The sequence below is a fragment of the Benincasa hispida genome, chromosome 3 (genome assembly GCF_009727055.1).
Source record: "Benincasa hispida cultivar B227 chromosome 3, ASM972705v1, whole genome shotgun sequence".
Lineage (NCBI taxonomy): Eukaryota > Viridiplantae > Streptophyta > Magnoliopsida > Cucurbitales > Cucurbitaceae > Benincasa > Benincasa hispida.
In genome coordinates, this window is record NC_052351.1 from 65503326 (window position 1) to 65523760 (window position 20435).

At 35.8% G+C, this 20435-nt stretch overlaps 1 protein-coding gene across 4 annotated transcripts in view; it reads right to left on the reverse strand.

The window, feature by feature from the left end:
• Nucleotides 1-418: 418 nt before the first annotated feature.
• Nucleotides 419-20435, reverse strand: part of LOC120073376 — a 75065-nt gene continuing 55048 nt past the window's right edge. For 3 of the 4 annotated variants that reach the window (XM_039026200.1, XM_039026198.1, XM_039026197.1), the window contains exons 17-24: nt 17316-17364; nt 17108-17180; nt 9996-10097; nt 9768-9864; nt 9566-9682; nt 9251-9492; nt 9005-9148; nt 419-917 (exon numbers count right to left, since the gene is read on the reverse strand). In XM_039026200.1, the coding sequence (XP_038882128.1) occupies nt 714-917; nt 9005-9148; nt 9251-9492; nt 9566-9682; nt 9768-9864; nt 9996-10097; nt 17108-17180; nt 17316-17364 (1028 nt within the window). In that variant the 3' untranslated portion in view covers nt 419-713. The remainder of the gene's footprint in view (nt 918-9004; nt 9149-9250; nt 9493-9565; nt 9683-9767; nt 9865-9995; nt 10098-17107; nt 17181-17315; nt 17365-20435) is intronic. The other variant, XM_039026199.1, reaches the window with a different exon arrangement.

Sequence of the window (20435 nt, forward strand, 5' to 3'; positions counted from 1 at the left end):
ATCTAAATGAAATTACTAATTATCTTTTCAATTTTTCGTAATATTTAGCCATGTGATTTCTAAATTTTGGAAAGATTAAAAAAGATTAAGATTTGAAAAAATTATGTGAATCTCAATCCTCATCCTAGTCGAGATTCACCAAGAGCTTAAGAGAATCGATAATTTTGAATATAGATTGAAAATATTAATTTTTTTTATACAAATCTCAATGGTCAATCTTGACCAAGAAACACAGAGAAAACTATTTTAATAAATTTTAAAAAAGAATACTAATCTTAAAAGATGAATATGTTGTTTCTAACAATTTCCCCAATATAATATAACTATTCGTTGATGCAAGTTAAGAAATAGCTTTTTAGATAGGTTCAATTTGAGCATGAATCATCTTAGTTAAGACGTGTCATCGATAAAGAGCTACTAAATACAAACATCCCTTGTACTCCATATTATTAAAAAAAAAAAGTGTGAAATTTCTAACTGATAGCTAGGCCCGTGCTAAAAGAACCCTTCAAATAATGTACCGTGTATTTAAAATTTGAAATACAGGTGTAACCTTCGAAGTGATCATTGGACCAAGACCAAAATAACCCTCCAAATATACCATAGTTTACCAATTAATATTATTTACAATAACTTTTTATCTAAAAGTTTAATCACTTGGGTCATATAGGAAAATCATTGTCCACTTATGATGATGAACAGCTCACATGAACTCATGGAGAAAGCAAACATTGGAGCATTTTCTGGCAAATTTGTTGGACTTCAATTGAAGGATCCAAAGAAGATACACTTGAGAGCACATCTCTTGCTTCTAGTAATCCTCCAGAAATACACTCCAAAATTGGATCTTCACTTGACATGAGGGATACCATCAGCTTAGCACCGGCTATCCTTTCCTGATGAACAGGGAAAAAGAACTACAACTCAAAATATACCTTCTTTATCCTTAATAGAACAAACAATAAGCAGCCAAAAATACATTTTTTTCCCCTTTTGTAGTATTCCTTAGCCCTTACTTTGAAAGGGGATTATCTCTACCTCAAGCCTGTAGGTTCTTTCCCCTTCTTTTAAGCATGATTATATAAAAATATAAAATTGGTGTCATGATTATGATGAATAGAATAAAAACAGCAAGCAGCTGATTGTAGACGTTTCTGATAGGAAGGGTATTATGATAAGATTAGAAATATTAGACTATTAGCAAGATTTTAAGGGTATATAATAATTGGCTAGAGAAGTAATTATGTTACTTTGTTATACCTAGGGTGGTGAACGAAAAAGTTCAAACATTTTTTCAATTAGTTTAGGGCTTAAGTGATCTCAAGAAAATGACACGTTTAAGAATTCTTCTTTTTTAAGTTTTTTTTTCCCCTTTCTTTTTCTTTAATTTTATATTATGGGTGACCTATTTCTGAAATAATTGAATTTTTTCTTACTACAAAGAGTATGGTGCTGAGCAAACAAGCTTAATATTATGAATACCAATCAAAATTTTATTTTTGTTGTGAAAATATATTAAATATATATATGCTTTGAAAATATCTGCTAAACCTTACTTGGAGGTTGCTATGTGTGGTGGGGACCAGCGGGTAGGGATCATGAAAGGTTTGGATACCTAACAAATTGGTGATATCAGAGCTACATTTCATCCTGGGAAGAACAAGATGGCATTGAAGGAACCCGAATACCAATTGGAATCCCATGATAAGGATAGTGTGGGATTGAAGGAGATGGTCTTCACTATGTGCCAGCATGTCCATCGACTCATGGGGGAGATGGAGGTAAGTCTGGGTAGGGATAAGGATGGAACTGTGGTGATGGAAGGATCTTAGAGGAAGGGGAAATCTGTCGATTCTCTAAGTAATCAAGTAGAAGAAATGCATCTAGTCCTAAAGCGTCGGATAAGCAAAAACGCTGCAGTGTTCAAAACACCGAGCCACCTACCACCCAAACGAGAAATCGATCATCAGATTCTTATGGTGGAAGGCCAAAAACAAATCAATGTAAGACCATATAAAAATGGGCATGTGTAGAAGGATGAACTAGAGCGAATGGTGAAAGAGATGTTAACCATGGGCATCATTCGGCCAAGTAGAAGTCCATTTTCTAGCCCGGTGTTGTTAGTTTGAAAAAAAGACAGGATGGAGATTTTGTGTGGACTATTGGAAGGTTAATCAAGTCACGATTGCAAACCAATTTCCAATTCCAGTTATTGAAGAATTGTTGGATGAGTTACACAAATCTACCTACTTCTCTAAATTGGATTTACGATTAAGTTATCACCAGATACAAATAAGGGAAGAGGACATTGAGAAAACAACCTTCCGAACACACGAAAGTCATTATGATTTCGTGGCGATACCTTCTGATCTGACTAACACTCTAACAACGTTCTAGTCTTTTGATGAATTAGGTGTGTCGACCTTTTCTTCGTCATTTCATATTAGTTTTTAACAATATTTTGGTGTACAACCCTAATTTAGATTCACACGAAAAGCATTTGGCAATCATCTTCGATGTGTTAAAGGATCACCAGCTGCATGCCAACCAAAAGAAATGTGTTTTTGGGCATACAAGAATTAACTACTTGGGACATTGGGCATCAGAGGTTGGCGTGCAAGCAGATGGGAGAAAAGTTCAAGTTATGTTGCCTGGCCAATACCAAGAAATGTGTCCGAGTTTAGAGGATTTTTGGGTTTGACTGGTTACTACCACTAGTTTGTGAAGGATTATGGGGTGATTGCAGCACCATTGACTCAACTCTTGCAAAAAAAAATGCTTTTAGGTGGAATGATCTTGCAATGGAGGCCTTTAACAGATTGAAGAGCACCATGGCTACAGGCTACGCTACCGGTGTTGGCCCTTCCGAATTTCACTAAAACATTCGTGATTGAGACGGATGCTTCAAGCCTTGGGCTCAGGGCAGTGTTGATGCAAGACAGACGACCAATAGCCTACTTCAGTCCGAAGTTATTTCCCAATATTTTTGAAAAAAAATTGATTCATATCAATTTTCAATAATGCTTTGTCATCCATGAATGGATTGATTAAAACTCTGTCTGAAGATGATCCTCCAAAGTAGTCTTCAATCCAACCATACCCAAAATGATGAAGGATTAACATGGGTATGCTTAAAATTTGAATCACCTTGTTTAATTACTTCTGGATATGATCTTTTCTTGTCCAAAACAGCCGTTGATGCACCAAACTTTCGTTTACCCATATCAGCCTCATATTCTAGCTTTTCCCCAGTGATTGGATATTGAATATTTTCAGATTGATCAGTGAAGGCCAGGGGTCTATTAATACAAAAACTAACCATTTCTTTGAACTCTTGCCAGCCAGATTTGCCATCTCCATTAGGAATGTTGATTAGGAATGTTGATGTTCTTCCTTCCTCCTATTGAAGGCCAGACCGCACACTCCACAAACCACCGTTCTTTGTTACGAAACTTTATAAGTCAGATTACACATTGATCTACTCTTTCCTTAAGTAAAAAGAACTCAAAAGTCGGACCACTTAATAACCTTTTCATGCTGGTATCGAGCCATTTTTCCATCGTCACTGAGAAGAATACTTTCTAGCCTCTTTTTATATCTTCCACAAAGAAGTCGTTGCCATTATCAATAATAGTAAAACTTTTCACCTCCATAGTTCCCAATAAAGAATAGATGTAAGGATGGAAAAGGGGAAATAAATGGAGATGTTAGGAAGGTGGTCGGACTGGAAGAAAAAGATCGGAAGGAAAGGAAGGAGCTTGAAGTGGAGAGGAGAGTAGAGAGAGCGTTTAACTAGCGAGTAGGGGTTAAGAGAAGTTTGTCAGAATTCGTTGGGGGCGTGATCATTTTGGAACTTTCTGAATCTTGTAGAGAGGGAGGCGCTCTCGAATCCTGCCTTTTATCTTTTTCTTGATTACTTTCTTTGTTCTTCATCTAGTGTTCTCAGTTATATTTTAATTACTGAAATTGTAATTGCTGGTTGAATTCTTGGAATATCATAAACAGGGGAGTTTATCCCTATTATAATTCTATAGTTAGGATTTTCCATTCTTGTAAATTTTTTGTGATATTTTCCTTTTCTATGCTTTGTACACTTGTATATATTCATATCTTTGGTGAATGAATAGAGTATTCTGATTCTTTCTCAAACCTAAGAGTTTTACATGGTATTAGAGCTCTTTAAACAAACTTAGGGTTTTGTGATCCTTAGGGTTTGAGAATTTAGAACCCGTTTGTGATACGTTTAGGGTTTTGTAGACAGGTGAGTTTACACTTTTGCTCATAGCTGCCGTCTTTGGTTCGTTCGCCGTCGTTAGCCGCCGCCGGGGGAAAAAAAGAAGGCTATTTTTTCAACACCGCCCAGTCCATCGAGGAGCCCAGCCACCGATCTACAAAATCCCAAAGTCCAGATCCCATCTGACCAGTGCATGAGGATCACACGCCACTTGTTCCTCTTTGCCGTCCATCCACGCGTCGGCACGTGTAGGCGCGTGAGCCATTGATTTTGGTTCGTCTTCTGTGGGTTTCCTCAGTTTTGTTAACTCTTTTTGGTGGTGTGTTTGTTTGGGATATATAGATATACTCACTACTTGTAAAGACATCTCTTCGGTAAATTAGGGTTTGATTCTCGGCTGTCCGGTGTCTATTTTTTGAGGTAATGGCTGATAAGAAACCAATAGTCATGTCTGAGATTGTTCCTATGGTGTCAAAAGTAACTGAACACAAGTTGAATGGATCCAACTACTATTCATGGAGATCAAATGTTCGCCACTTTATTAGGAGCATGGAGATGGATGATCACATCACATAAGAGCCACTGATTGATGCTAATAAAAAGATTTGGTGGCGGGACAATTCAAGAATGCTTCTACAAATCAAGAATTCTATTGACTATGAAATTGTTGAACTAGTAAATCATTGCGAATCAGTCAAGGAACTATTGGAATATTTGGATTTCCTTTATTCAGGGAAAGAGAATATTAATAGTGTTTAATATTTGTAAGACTCTATATCAACCTGATCAAGGAGAAAAATCTATTACAAGCTACTTTATGGAGGTTAAAAATACATGCACGGAATTCCAATATGTCTTGATGCCAATCAACACGGATCCAAAAGTTCTAATGGTTCAACGTGAAAATGTTTTATCATGAGCTTTTTAGTAGGTCTTGCACCTAAATATGAGATGGCCAAAGATCAAATGTTGTTAAGCTCAAATATCTCATCGTTGGAAGAAGCTTACACTCGAATACTTCGTACTGAAAAGACACAAGCAGTTACGTCATCTGATTCTAATAGTGCTTTGATTGGGCGACAAATGATTATAGAGGTAATAAGGGGGTTGAATCAAATAGCTTCAAAGGTCATCACAATAACCAAAGAAAATCCAGGAGGTTTTGTTTGCTATTATTGTCATAAACCTGGCCATACGAAGCGTGAATGCAGAAGATTGCTGAATAAGGGTCAGAGGATGCCATCACCCTATGCACATGTCGCCTCTACTCCTGATAAACTTAACAAGTCAATTACGATTTTTGCAGAGGAATTTACTAAATTTCAGCAATATCAAGAGTCATTGAGGGCATCATCTTCTACTCCCATTACGGCCATCGCAGAGACAGATAACATTTCTAAATGCCTTCTTTCCTCCACGTCAAAATGGGTCATTGACTCTGGCGTTACAAACCATATGACATGTAACTTCAGTTTATTCTCTAAACTTTGTACATCTATCTCTTCACCTAATGTCACTATAGCTGATGGAACCTCCACTCCTGTTTTAGGATCAAGAACCGTCCGTCTTACTGAATAAATTTCCCTGTCATCAGTTTTAAATTTACCACATTTTTCGTTTAATTTGATTTCGGTCAGTAAACTCACTTGTGATCTTCATTGTTGTGTCTCCTTTTTTCCTGGTTATTGCTTATTTTAGGATCTTACGACGAAACAGACGATTGGTAAAGGGCGTGAATTTGGAGGTCTTTACATCGTTGAACCACAAACACCTACGGCCATCACATGCTCAAGGTCGTCTCCCTTTGAAGAGCATTGTCGTTTGGGTCATCCGCCTATCTCTGTGTTAAAGAGTCTTCGTCCACAACTTCAACATTTGTCTTCTTTAGATTGTGAGTCATGTTAGTTTGCTAAATTTCATCGTTTGAGTTTGTATCCTCGAGTCAATAAACGAGCTAATGCTCCTTTTGAATTAGTCCATTCTGATGTTTGGGGTTCATGTCCCGATGAGTCCAAATGAAGGTTTAGGTATTTTGTTACATTTGTCGATGACTCCTCTCGTGTTACGTGGTTATATATAATGAAAAGTCGTTCTAAGGTACTTTCTCATTTTTGTAACTTCCATACTGAAATTCAAACTTAGTTTAGTGGTGCTCTTAAAATCTTACAGAGTGATAATGCTAAAAAATATCTCTCACACATTCAAGTCTTATTTAGATGCCCATGGCATTCTTCATCAATCTTCTTATGTCGATACTCCATCTCAAAATGGGGTTGCAGAACGAAAGAATCACCATCTCCTTGAGACTGCCAGAGCTTTGATGTTTCAGATGCATGTTCCAAAATCCTTTTAGGCCGATGCTGTTTCTACAGCTTGTTTCTTAATAACTCGCATGCCCTCTTCCATTCTTAAGGGTGAGATACCTTTTCGTACTTTATGCCCCAACAACATTTGTTTCCCATTCCACCCAAAATATTTGGTTGTACCTGCTTTGTTCGGGATGTTCAGCCTCAACATACCAAGCTGGATCCAAAGTTCTTAAAATGTATTTTCCTTAGTTATTCTGTGTCCAAAAGGGGTATGGTGTTATTGTCCTAGTCTAAATAAATATTTCGTCTCTCCTGATATCACGTTTTTTTAACATACCCCATTTTTATCATCACCGTCTTTCTCTTCGAATAAGAGTCAGGGGGAGCATAAGGAATTATAGGATGATTTCCTTGTCTACACAATTATTTCTCCTTCCGATCCTCTTCCTGATTCATCTCTACCTGTGGCTACCTTTACTCTTCCACCCATCGTTAAGGTCTATACTCGATGACAACCTCCTTTAGTTCCATGACCTGTATCAGAGTCTTCTTCGTCATTGGATCCAGAAACGAGTGATTCCTATTGCTCTTCGTAAAGGTAAACGTACATGTGCTCATTCTATTTCCTCTTTTGTTTCATATAACCATTTGTCGCCTTCCACATGTTCATTCATTGCATCCTTAGAGTCTGTATCCATCCCGAAAACTGTTCATAAGGCTTTGTCTCATCTTGGTTGGTGTACCGCAATGGTGGAGATGACTGCCTTAGATGATAATTGTACTTGGGATTTAGTTTCTCTTCCTGCAAGAAAGAATGCTATCGGTTGCAAATGGGTGTTTGCAATTAAAATCAATCCTGATGGTTCTGTTGCTTGGTTAAAAGCGCGCCTTGTAGCGAAAAGCTACGCACAAACTTATGGCGTTGACTATGCTGATACTTTTTCTCTTGTAGCAAAAATGACATCTGTGAGATTGTTTATTTCATTAGCTTCAATCAATCATTGGCATTTATATCAGCTTGATATTAAAAAAGCATTTCTTCATGGTGATCTTCAAGAAGATGTGTATATGGAGCAACCACCAAGGTTTGTTGCTAAGGGGGAGAATAGAATGGTGTGTCGCATTCGTAAATCCTTGTATGGATTAAAGCAGAGCCCACGAGCTTAGTTTGGAAAATTTAGTCAAGGGATTGAAAGCTTTGGAATGCGGAAGAGCACGTCAGATCATTCGGTCTTTTTTAAGAGATCTGAAGGTGGTGTCATCTTGTTAGTCGTATATGTGGATGATATTGTGATTACTGGTGATGATGCTTTAGGTATTTAGTCTCTAAAGACCTTTCTTCATAGTCAATTCCATACAAAAGATTTGGGCATGTTGAAATACTTCTTACGAATTGAAGGTATAAGAAGCAAGAAAGAAATCCTATTATCACAGAGAAAATATATACTTGACTTGTTGACTGAAAAAGGAAAGCTAGGGGCTAAGCCATGTAGTATCCCAATGATGCCCAACTTACAGCTCACAAAAGATGGAGAATTGCTAAAAGATCCTGAAAGATATAAGAGGTTAGTGGGAAAACTTAATTACCTTACAGTAACTTGACCCGACATAGCCTATTCAGTAAGTATTGTGAGTCAATACATGTCATGCCCTACAGTTGATCATTGAGCTACATAGGAACTGATTTTTTGTTATATGAAGGCTGCTCCCCGGCGTGGTTTATTATATAAGGATTATGGTCATACTAATATTGAATGTTTCTCAGACACTGATTGGGCAGGATCTAAAGAAGACAGAAGATCAACTTCAGGATATGGTGTCACGTTCAAGTGCGGAATCAAAATATAGAGCAATGACACAATCTGTGTGTGAATTGATTTGGATATATGAACTTCTTGTTGAGTTGGGATTTGAAATCACCACACCGACAAAGTTGTGGTGTGATAATCAAGCAGCACTTCATATTGCATCTAATCCAGTATTTCATGAAAGGATTAAACATATTGAAGTTGATTGCCATTTTGTACGTGAGAAAATTTAACAAGGGTTGGTATCTACAGGATATGTGAAGACTGGAGAACAATTAGGAGATATCTTCACGAAAGCATTGGATGGAAGACATATAGATTATCTATGTAACAAGTTGGGCATGATTAACATATATGCTCAAACTTGAGGGGGAGTGTTATAATTCTATAGTTAAGATTTCCATTCTTGTAAATATTTTGTGATATTTTCCTTTTCTATGCTTTGTATACTTGTATATATTCATATCTTTGGTGAATGAATAGAGTATTCTGATTCTTTCTCAAACTTAAGAGTTTTACGATCCCTATTCTTGTCCTTTGTTGGGTATTTTCTGAGTGCAGGAGGTCTTGGATACCTAACATATTCAGTAAGAATGATTGAAATGAAACAGAAATAACTATGCATCGTGTCTCATATAAGCCTAATTTTATACCTTTTCTCTCCCATTTTTCAGAGCGTTTAAGGAGACACTGAAAATATCATTGGCATAAGGTAGAATAGCTGACTTCAGATGATATACGGCTGAAAAGATGACTCCAATACATGCAGCTCTAATATCTACCTGTGTACTTGTTACCTACAACATTTGGCAATATCATGAGAATCACAAAAAACAAACCTGGAAACATAAAAAAAATCAATCAAAATCTTGTTAATGATATCTGGATGATGAAGTAACCTCAACAAAACTAATGAGACGTGGAAGAACTTTTCGGGCAAATTTTTTTTTCCTTGAATCTGAAAGCTTTTGGCAGGCACTGATGAGCACATTTGTCATGCAGAGGCGAAGAGATAGAGGCGTTGAATTATCGGACGTGTTGTCATTATTGTCCAAGTCATAGGTTGAAACTAGTTCTTTTGTACCCGTTATTATTTGATGGATCACATACTCGAGGATAGAACCTTTTAAAGAGGCATGCCCTGTTCATTCAGCTCGTGAAGTCAGAAGTCGATAAGAACTAATATACCTTACTTAGATTGAAAGATCAGTCACCTTTCTTATCAATGTCAATTTTCTCCAACTTGGAGGCGCTGCAGGAATCTGGAGCTTGTAGTTCAGCACAAATCATCAACGCCATGCAATCAATGCATCCATGTTGTGATTTGGAAACTGATAAAACAAAAATAAAAAATTCAGATACCAAGATTACTGTAGAGTAACAAAGAAGCAAAATCAAGATAATATGTTAACATACCTTCATCTCCATTTTGAGACGGCCACGATAGAACTACTTCCAAGGTTTTTACGATTTCAAAAATATCAAAATGTGAAAAGTTATGCTCGCGTCTTACCTACAAACCAAAAGAAATTCTATTCATTGCCTGTTGTACAAATAGATAACATTATGGATCGTAATGCAAAACAGAGCATAACAGCTCTCCAAGCTCATGGACATGGTAAATATTCACAGAAGGTTGATTACCACAAGGGACGTGCACATCGAAAAAAGGCAGGCTTTTATTCTTGGTATATTATGAGAAGTGGCAGCATCTTCTAGCATGGAGTTAACATAAGGATAAAGCACCTAAAGAAAACAAAGGACATCAGGAAAATTAGAACAAAAGTGACCATATATTATATACCAAAAGCAGAATGTTAGCATTACATCGAATATAGTTATTGTGATTCTAAGTAGAAGAATACTTTCTTATTTACTATGGCCTTCTAGAGATACAAATTAGGTTAAACTAGCGTGAGCTAAAAACTAGGAACAAATTTAAATAATAATAATTTACATCAACTATTTAGATACACCTAAATAAGGATACAAATAAATCGACAATTAATAAATAAATAACTAAATACATGTTTCTGTACTCCCCTCAAGCTGGTGCATAGATGCCATGCATTGACTTATAAGATTGCCATAGATTGGTTTGAACAATCCCTAGGGGCTAGGTCAAAATATCTCCAGTTTGATCATTGGAGGAATCAAACGAAACACAGAGAGAGGGATCTTTATTACGGAATAAGTTTGGAAACAACGTTTTTAATTGAAAGAAATTTGGATGTCTAGTTTAAAATGGCATAAATAAATTACATCATTAGCAATGACAGACGTTAGGAAACACGAACTCTTCAAGCATCTTTATTTGAGCTAGACTCCTCATCCAAAAAATAGAGACAATACATTTTCACCAAGACCAAGTCTTGAAATTTATGAAGTGAAGATAAAAATTAGCAAGACATGGAAGGTCTTTTGTGATTTTGCTTATATAAATCAACTTGAGAGCATGCAAGACATTAGACAGAATGAAGTTATATGATTTTTTAATGTTATCAACACTAGCTATGGTAGAATAAGAACCACCTGCAATTCTTACTTTCTTACTTCCTGCACAAGGTTAATAAGAAGAGAATGAACTAGGGCAACTACTCCGTGATCAAAGGTTCCTAAATCTATTGTCCAAGGAAAATTTTGTTGTTGAGTAGTTTTTTTTGTTACAATTGAAAGAAGACAAATAGTGCAGTTCATCATTTTGTGCAAAGGAGCATGATTGAGGAGTTTCAGATCTGAGCAACTTCAAAAATATTTCTATTTGTTCTAAAGTTAACTGAGCTGCAGGCGATTTCACTTGATGTTTATGAGAAGTTTCAACCACGAAGAGCATGTTCAGCCTTTGGTTTCCAGTTGGGGGCCTGCCGCCATAAGATTTTCCAACAATTTCCATGACTATGCCAAAACCTCCTGCAGTGACCACACTACGACTTCCTCACTTTGATCATAATTACGAATCACCATGGCTGTTGCATCATAGTTTTCAAGAATTGGGTGTTTGTTATGCATAATTCTGCAGCAACTTTCCTCTGGATGGACTTCAAAAAAAAATCTTGCATTGAGAGTATTATAATATATATTTAAATTAATATGTACAGTTGTCCTTTATTGTAATTTTGTATATCCTATCCTAGATTAGGGTTCTCATTCACCTATTTATATGTATCTTTTGTCTAATTAAATGATGAGAAATTAATTCTCCAAAAATACGGAGTACATGGTATCAGAGCATTATTCGCTTAGGGTTTAGAATATTCTTTAACGGCTTTGTGAGTTAGAGTTTGAGTTTGGATCATCAACTTCGAGTGGCCGTTTGTCTACACCCACCTCAGGAGGAGTGCCACCGCCGTTCGCCAAAAACAGCCGTCCATGAGGTACACGCATTGCCAGATCAAGTCTACTCCTTCGCCACGGGCCAGTGCGTGGGAATGCGTGAGGCTGTTTTCTTCACTTCCATCCATTGGGTTCGTCTCAGGTTGCATTTTTCGGTCCATCTATGCCTTTGGTTCTACCAACATCTACTCGAGTGTGAAGCTGTTTGAAAAATACGCTTTGTTCCTAGGGTTTGTGACGGTTTTGTTCTAATTTGGGGCTATTTCGCTCTTTGGTTTACCTTGCTTTCGATTCTCATTTGTTTAATTATGCTTGTGGGATCGTGTGTTAGTTCTTAATGGATGAAATGAAGCATATGATTGTATCCAAGGTAATTCCCTTAGCATCAAAGATAAGGGAACATAAGTTAAATGGAGCTAATTAATTGGCGTCACATGATTTAGTTTTATTTACTTAATACCGATATGGATGATCATGTGACTGAGAATCCACCACAAGATGATAAGAAAAAGAGTTGGCTTCATGATGAAGCTCGACTTTATCTTCATATTAAAAATTCCATGGAGAGTAAGGTGGTTGGTTTGGTAGATCATGGTAATTTTATTAAGGAACTCTTAGAGTTCTTAGAATTTTTGTACTCAGGAAAAGAACACGTCCATCAAATGTTTGAAGTTTGTATGCAATTCTTTCAAGCCGAACAAAAAGCATAATCTGTTACAAGCTACTTTATGAGGCTTAAGAAGACAGCTACCGAACTTGCCTTATTATTACCTTTTGGCCCAGATGTCAAAGTTCAACAAGCTCAGCGAGAAAAGATGGTTGTTATGATATTTCTGAATGGACTTTCACCAAAATTTGGAATGGTTAAAACACATATTCTTTCTTATTCTAAAATTATATTGTTAGAGGAGGCCTTCAATCGTGTTTTTCATATTGAGAGCTCTCAATCTGGGTCGTCTATTTCTCAACCTAGTAGTACTCTTATGAGCAAGAATAATAACTCTCAAGTTACTCTAGGGATGATCAACAATTCTCAGAAGCCTAGTTATGATAATCGAAAATCAGATTCTCAGGAGATTGTTTGCCACTATTGTCGTAAGCCAAGACATCTTAAACGTGATTGTCGAAAATTGTTGTACAAGGCTCAACGATCTCAACATGCTCAGATAGTTTCCACCAATGATATGGCCAAAAAGTCTGTTACTATCTCTATTAACGACTTTGCTAAATTTCAAGTATTATAGAAATCCTTGTAGGCATCTTCTTCATCGAATCCTACTGCCACCACTGCTGAGACAGATAATTCGAAATGCCTTCTTACATCATCTACCAAATGGGTCATAGACTCAGATACCACCACTCATATGATTGGTAATTCTAACTTATTTTCTACACCTTTGTCCCATGCCCCATCCCAATCTATGACTTAGACAGATGGATCCACCTCCTCTGTTCTTGGATCCGACACCATTCCTCTCACCCCATCTCTTTCTTTTTCCTCTGTATTACATTTGCCTCAATTATCTTTTAATTTAATTTCCATTAGCCAACTTCCACGCAACCTTAATTGTTGTCTCATTTTTCCCTTGTTATTGCTTGCTTCAGGATCGTATGACGAAGATGATTATTGGTAGAAGACATGAGTCGGGGGGCTTTTACATTTTTTACCACCAGATACCAAAAGTTGTAGCCTGCTCCAGAGTTACATCCCGGTTTGTAGTTCACTTTCGCCTGGGCCATCTCTCATTGTCCGTGTTGAAGAAACTTTATCCTGAATTTTGTTCTTTGTCGTTTTTGAATTCTGATTCATGTCAGTTTGATAAATTTCATCATCTTAGTTCTAGTCCTAGAGTCCATAAACGAGCCAACATTCTATTTGAGTTAGTTTATTCTGATATTTGGGGTCCTTGTCCAGTCATGTCCCAATCAGGTTTTTGTTACTTTGTTACTTTTGTTGACGATTATTCTCGTGTGACTTAGTTATATTTAATGAAAAATCAAGTTATTGTCTCATATTTGTGTTTTTAATGCTGAAATTTGAAATCAATTTAATGTCTCTATCAAAACCTTGCACACTAATAATGCTGGTGAATATTTATCTCATGTACTTGGATCTTATGTGATCATGGCATCATTCATCAACCCTCTTGCGCAGACTCTTCATCTCAAAATGGAATGGCTGAAAGAGAGAACAGACACCTCCTTGAAATAGCTTGTACCTTATCCTTTTAAATGCATGTTCTAAAGCAATTTTGGGTTGATACGATGTCCAATGCTTGCTTCCTGATTAATAGAATCTCTTCCTCAATCCTCAATGGAGAGATTCCTCATCGTACTCTTTTTCCTACGAAATTTTTGTTTCCTCTTGCCCCTAAGATCTTTGGTTGTGTTCGTTTTGCTCGGATATTCGTCCACATCGTACCAAATTTGATCCAAAATCTTTGAAATACATTTTCTCAAGCTATTTGCGTGCTCAAAAGGGTTATCGTTGTTATTGTCCTACTCTTAACAAGTATATTGTCTCTCCCAATGTTATGTTTTTTGAAAATGTATCTTTTAACCCCTCACCGTCAAGTCATTGTAAAGGAGAGGAGGATGATCTTTTTATCTATGAGATTACCTCTTCCACATCATCTCCTACTCAATCTTCTTCTATGTCTCTTCCTTCTCGCCCACTTGTCACTCAAGTTTACTCCCGGCGTCCTCCACAGCCACCTTCAGACACGTCTTACACCAATGGCTTCTTCAACATCTGATCCAGAATCGAGTGATGATCTACCCATTGCCCTTCGAAAAGGTAAATGCACTTGTACTTACCCTATTACTTCGTTTGTTTTGTATAACCGGTTGTCTTCGCCCACTTATTCTTTTATTCCATCTCTTGATTCCATCTTTATTCCTCACGCTATTCATGAAGCTTTATCTCATTTTGGGTGGCATAGTACCATGATTAAGGAGATGACTACTTTGAATGATAGTGGTATTTGAGATTTAGTCTCGTGTCCGATAGGAAAGAAGGCTATTGGATGTAAATGGGTGTAGAACAAAGTATGGATACATCAACTTTTATCTGGGATGAGGTTCAACGTTACCGTGCCAGCTAAATTATAGTGTGATAATCAAGTTGCACTTCACACTGCATCCAATCCATAGTTTCATGAAGAACTAAACATATTAAAGTGGATTGTCACTTTGTTCGCGAGAAAATATAAGAAGGGTTAATATCTGGGATATGTGAAGATTGGAGAACAATTGGGAGATATCTTTACCAAAGCTGTAAATGGAGCAAGAATAAGCTATCTATGCAACAAGTTGGGTATGATTGCCATATTTGCTTTAGCTTGAGGGGGAGTGTGATAATATAAATTTAAATTAATATGTACAGTCGTCCTTTATCGTAATTTTGTATATACTGGATTAGGATTTCTCATTCACCTATATATATGTATCTTTTGTCTAATTAAATAATAAGAAATTTATTCTCCAAAAATACAGAGTACAAAGAGCAAGGGCCAATGACCAAGAACACGACCCTTCACTTCATCAAGGCTTTGGTTGACACTGCAAGGAACATGAACATGCGGTCATTCTCTTCACGCTTCCAAAAACGAGCGAAGTTTGTTGTGTTCTCCCACACATCCTCCTTGCACTAATCTAATTCATGCCATAACGCAACCATCTCACTGTAGTAGGTTGTGACATCACGTTGGGCTTGTTTTGATTGCCATATCTTAATTTTCAATTCAAAAAAAATTGGGAAGTATTCCCGTTATAATAAGTCTCACCAACAAAATCACATACTTCCTTTGCTGTCTTCAGGAACTTGTGAGGTTTGACAATTAAGGGATCCATGGACTTGAGCAATCAAATAGTTAGCAAGGAGTTCAACCTCCATGTTTCGTATGTAGCATCATTAGTCTATGGAGTATAGGATTCACCGATTAATAATCCAAATTTCCCCTACAGTTGGTGGCTAGCTTGATCGATTGGGCCAATTCCAAGTAATTTTTTCCATTCAATCAATGCACTGTGATTTGCATTGATGAGTGTATTACGAGATCCACCGATTAAAAACCTAAAATTTCCCCTACCATCGATGGCTAGCTTGACCGATTGGGCCAACTCCGAGTAATTTTCCCCCTTCAATCAATGCACTATGATTTGCATTGATAAATCTATAACGAGATCCCCTGCCATTTATCTTGACGAACCGAGGTTAGGAATTTTATCAGTAGCCCAAACTGAGTTCAAATAAAGTGTTCTCGACAGAAGTCAATTTGCTAGAGGAAGAAATCGATCGGGTTTGTTTTTGTTTTGGTGAAGTCTCCATGATTGGATGTTATGCAAGACGGTAAAGTCGCAAATACATGGTGGAGAGAACACCATAGATAAGTCAAGAATCATGACAAAAAGATGTAGTAGCACCATCACCAAGTCTACAACAAATACGTGCATCAACCAGACTAGTATACGAACGAATAAATGTTCAGGGAGCTTTGAAAGAACCACTAGAGATAGAAGTGGGCCAAATGCAATCTAGGGAGTAGTATTTTGCCACGATGAGATTCCACCATAAACCATCATGTTCTGATAAGAAATGTTGGGTCCATTTTGCAAGGAAGACAGAATTACGATGTTCAAAATTTCCAATACCAATACCACTCAATAGTTGATCGCTAAGAAATCACTTAATTCACATTGTGCATAACACCTTCCCTCGAGAACCCTCCCAAAAGAAGTCACATACCATCTTATAAGGTAATTAATGACAGAGAAAGGAGCCCTGAACAATGACAAGTAAATGACAAGTAGTATGCAGGGAGGCTAGAAAGGGTAGCATGAAATCTCTCCACGGCTGCCAAAAATTGATTTAGGGTTACCACTTAAAGGAAGTCCTAAGTAAGTAGTTGGCCAAAAGCCCCTTTTGCAACCAAAAGAACCCAATAACCATTCAAAATCAGAGTCATGGATATGGACATTGGACACCACGACAACCAAACCCTTTAATCTTGAGCATAGAGTTTTTTTTTTTTTTTTTTAGGTAGGTTTCACTTTTCCTTATTTATAATTTCTCGGCAAACTTCAGTTTCCTCATCTGTTGTTTTAACTAAATTCCAGTTAAACTAATTGATAAGACCTACCCTTTCAAAACAAGGCTAGTAACCTTTGTGTATATGTCGTTCAAAATATCAGAAATTTATGACACCATAAAGAATGAAGGTTGATTAGTCAAGACTAGCCACAAATGTCATACTTTTGGGTAAGCTTACTATTTAACTAAAACCAACGATAATAGGCGATACAGATGTTCAGAACTTCACTGTCTAATACCAAGAACATCATGCAATAGAAGACATTAAGGGAAACATCTACCACACTACATCTTGGTAATAAACTACATAGGTAAAACTGTAGCGGTACACCTGGGGATGAATGCGCCCACACAACTCAGCAGCCAGCTTCCGTACATCATCAAATTCAAACTTGGAAAATGCCCTGTAAAATAGGCAGAAAACATAAGGCACAAAGCTACCCCACAAACAAAACCACCCCCTCCAAAAAAAAAAAACAAAAATAATAATAAACATAAAAAAGGAGAAAAGAAGAGAGATTTATCCTCTCCTGATTAACCTGTTTAATAAGAGTGCTGCAACACACATGTGATCAACCATGTCCATATCTGCAGACCATCAAACTGTCTAAGTAATTCTACTTTTAAGATTATACATGGCGTGTTATGGGAGTTTTTAGAATAGGAAATGTGCTGAAAGTACTAATTTCTGTCTTATTTTCGTCTTATTTGCTTTGAGAAGGAAAGAGTTTCTTGAATAAACATCCATTACAAACAAGGAAATATAAAATCACCAAATATAATCAAGGTTGCTAACTCGTAAATCGGAACGTGTATCGAAATTAAAGTTAGTGTATTGTGTGTCGTAAGTCGTAACTTTAATTAATACTTAAATAGAAATTATTTGTGTGTGTGTGTATATACAATCAAGAATTAATGAAGAGTTGTTAATGAAGCCTTATAAATATTATAGATTTTTTTAAAGTAGACTTAGTCATCTGTCTCTTAATCTTTTTCTGACCCATGGGTTTTTCATCTTCCTTTAAATTAGAAGACTCTTTAATTCTCTCGAATCCCAGAATGAAATCCTATCCTAGTTAGGCCTTTAACCTTCTTTGAAGCTAACCTAGTCCCAAAATTGAAGAAAAATCACTAAATAGAGACCTCATCCATCCCTTTTATTTATCTCTCCAAGTCCCAAGATCATCATTTGGCCCTTCCACCTTCCTGTGCATGTGCCACAGCTGTCTTCATATTCTTCAATTTTGGTCCCTCTTCCACTTCATCTTCTTTAATTCCTCATTTCATCTTCAATTTTATCCGTCTTCTTCGGCATCTTCTTCAATTTTTGCCCTCATCTTCTACCGCATCTTCTTCGATTTCTTCTCCTCCTCCAATTTCTTTTGGGTTCAATTCCAAATTTCCACCTGTTATTGCAGATGAGTTGGCTGAATCTTTGTTATAGGCGAAATCTCGGCTAGGTTGTTCCCTGGTTTGTCAAGAGCATTATTTTCATATGAGATATCTATCTGGAAAAGTTATTTTTTCCCTTATTTGTCTTTCTGATTTGCAGGAGCAGCTTTCCATTTTTTTTTTCTCGATAAAAACTTGCTCCTATATGTAAGGTTGTTTACCTTCTTTTAGAGTTAGCCCCTTTTTTGTATGCGTGTGTATGTGGTACGAGAGCGTTAATGAACAGAATATTGTGTGAACCTCTCAGTGAGGTTGTTGCTAAGGGTCTTGGAGATTCAATTGAAGAGATTGTTCGAGTTGGGTACTTTTAGGAAGTTCAAAACTAAACCATACTTAGAGTCTAAGTTTTGTTATATTGAGGCCCCTAAGTAAGTTTGTTAGAAGTTTGTTTCAAACAAGAAGAAGAAAGAGTGTTGATGCAACAAGACAAGGAATCTCAATCACAGGGGAGCCTAATTTATTCACTAGGAATAGGTTGTATGATAGTCAATGTTAAAGATCCTTAACAGATAAGTACATCATTGTAATCACTTGACTCTATATTAGTGAAGTTTTTTTTCTAGTATCCCATATGTAGGTGATACTGCATCGAACTAGGTTACCAATCTTTGTGTTTTTACCTTACTATTTTGATTCTCAATTTGCCTTCTTGTCATTCCTATTGTTACAACATTGAGTATGACATGTGCTGTTACAAAATTAGATTCATCTATTTTTCACCACCCATGCTCCAATCCCTCTGTAGGCTCTTACATGTAAAAATAAAACTTTTCAAGCAAAAACTTGACCTTCGGGAGAATTACGCTCTCACGAGACACAAAGGATTTCTAATTCTCTGATGGATACCCAAAAGAAGGAAAATGTGGAAAGAAAACTCTTAATGGGTCATTTGATTGGAGATTTTCTGGATGGAAACTGGCACAAGCATACAAAACTCATATTTCAAAACTGTGGGTTTTCTTTTCTCCCTTCTTTTCTTTTTTTCATTATATATATAATTTCGTCTTGAATATAGTTAGTTAGTTAATTAATTAATTAATTAATTAATAGTAATTTAACAAAATTAATATAAATATTTTTTTAGGTAAATAATAATCTATTAAAATATTATTTATTTAAATTTAGTTGGTACAAAAATTCATTTTTAAATAATAATAATCATTTACTTTGTTTTTTTTATAATGAAATAATTATTTATTGAGATTAATTTTAATTTGATCCATCATTATGAACATATGATCATTATTGATTATTGATTATTTATGATCAGTTAATTATTTATTGTGATTAATTTTTACTACATTCATTATTAATATATCATATTTATAAATCTTTTTTTAGTAGTCTTTATTAATATTCTTTATTAATGTATCATATTTTTAATCTCATTTTTTTTCATTTTTTATATAATATAGGGTAATGGCCCTAATATATAGTTGATTAAAATATATTTTCTTATATTATTTAATTAAAATTAAAATTGCTAATGTTGAACTTAATTAATTAAAAAAGATTAAAGTATTCGATAATTATTAATATGACATTTATTAAATATATTAATTGGCTAATTTTAGTTACAAATTACTCAATTTTCAAATATTTATAATTAAAATTATTATTGATTACTAATTAATTCATTTTTATCAATATCATATTTATTGTTTAATTAATTACTCTATTAAATTATATAATCTTATTAAGCTTAATTTCATAAATTAAATACAAACATAATTTTTATTCATAAAATTCTTATAGCATTTTTCATGCGCAACCAAATATAGGTTTCTTTAATTTCCAACCATTTTTTATTCTCAAATTTCTACATAACTTTAAACCAAACGATCCCTGAAGAGGAGTTAGTGAACAAAAAATTAGTATCTTTACAATCCAAGTGAAGATGGAAATCTCCCAATAAATAAGTGTAAACACGTCCGATGACTCCCTATTCAAAAAAGGATGATGAAAATTGAAATTAAACAAAGCAGAATTACTCAGACACAAGATGGATGAAGCCATATGATATAACCCCAAAGAAGAGTGGCAGTATAGAAGAAGGAACAAAAAAGTAAAGGGGCCATCAACCAGCCACCTATCCTCCCAAATATGTCTGAGACATCTCAACAAAGCATTTCAGACTTGGAGAAGAAGGGAACGCCCAGAAAAAATGGCTTTCTAGGATCTAAGAATATGCCTTTAAATCCTAAATA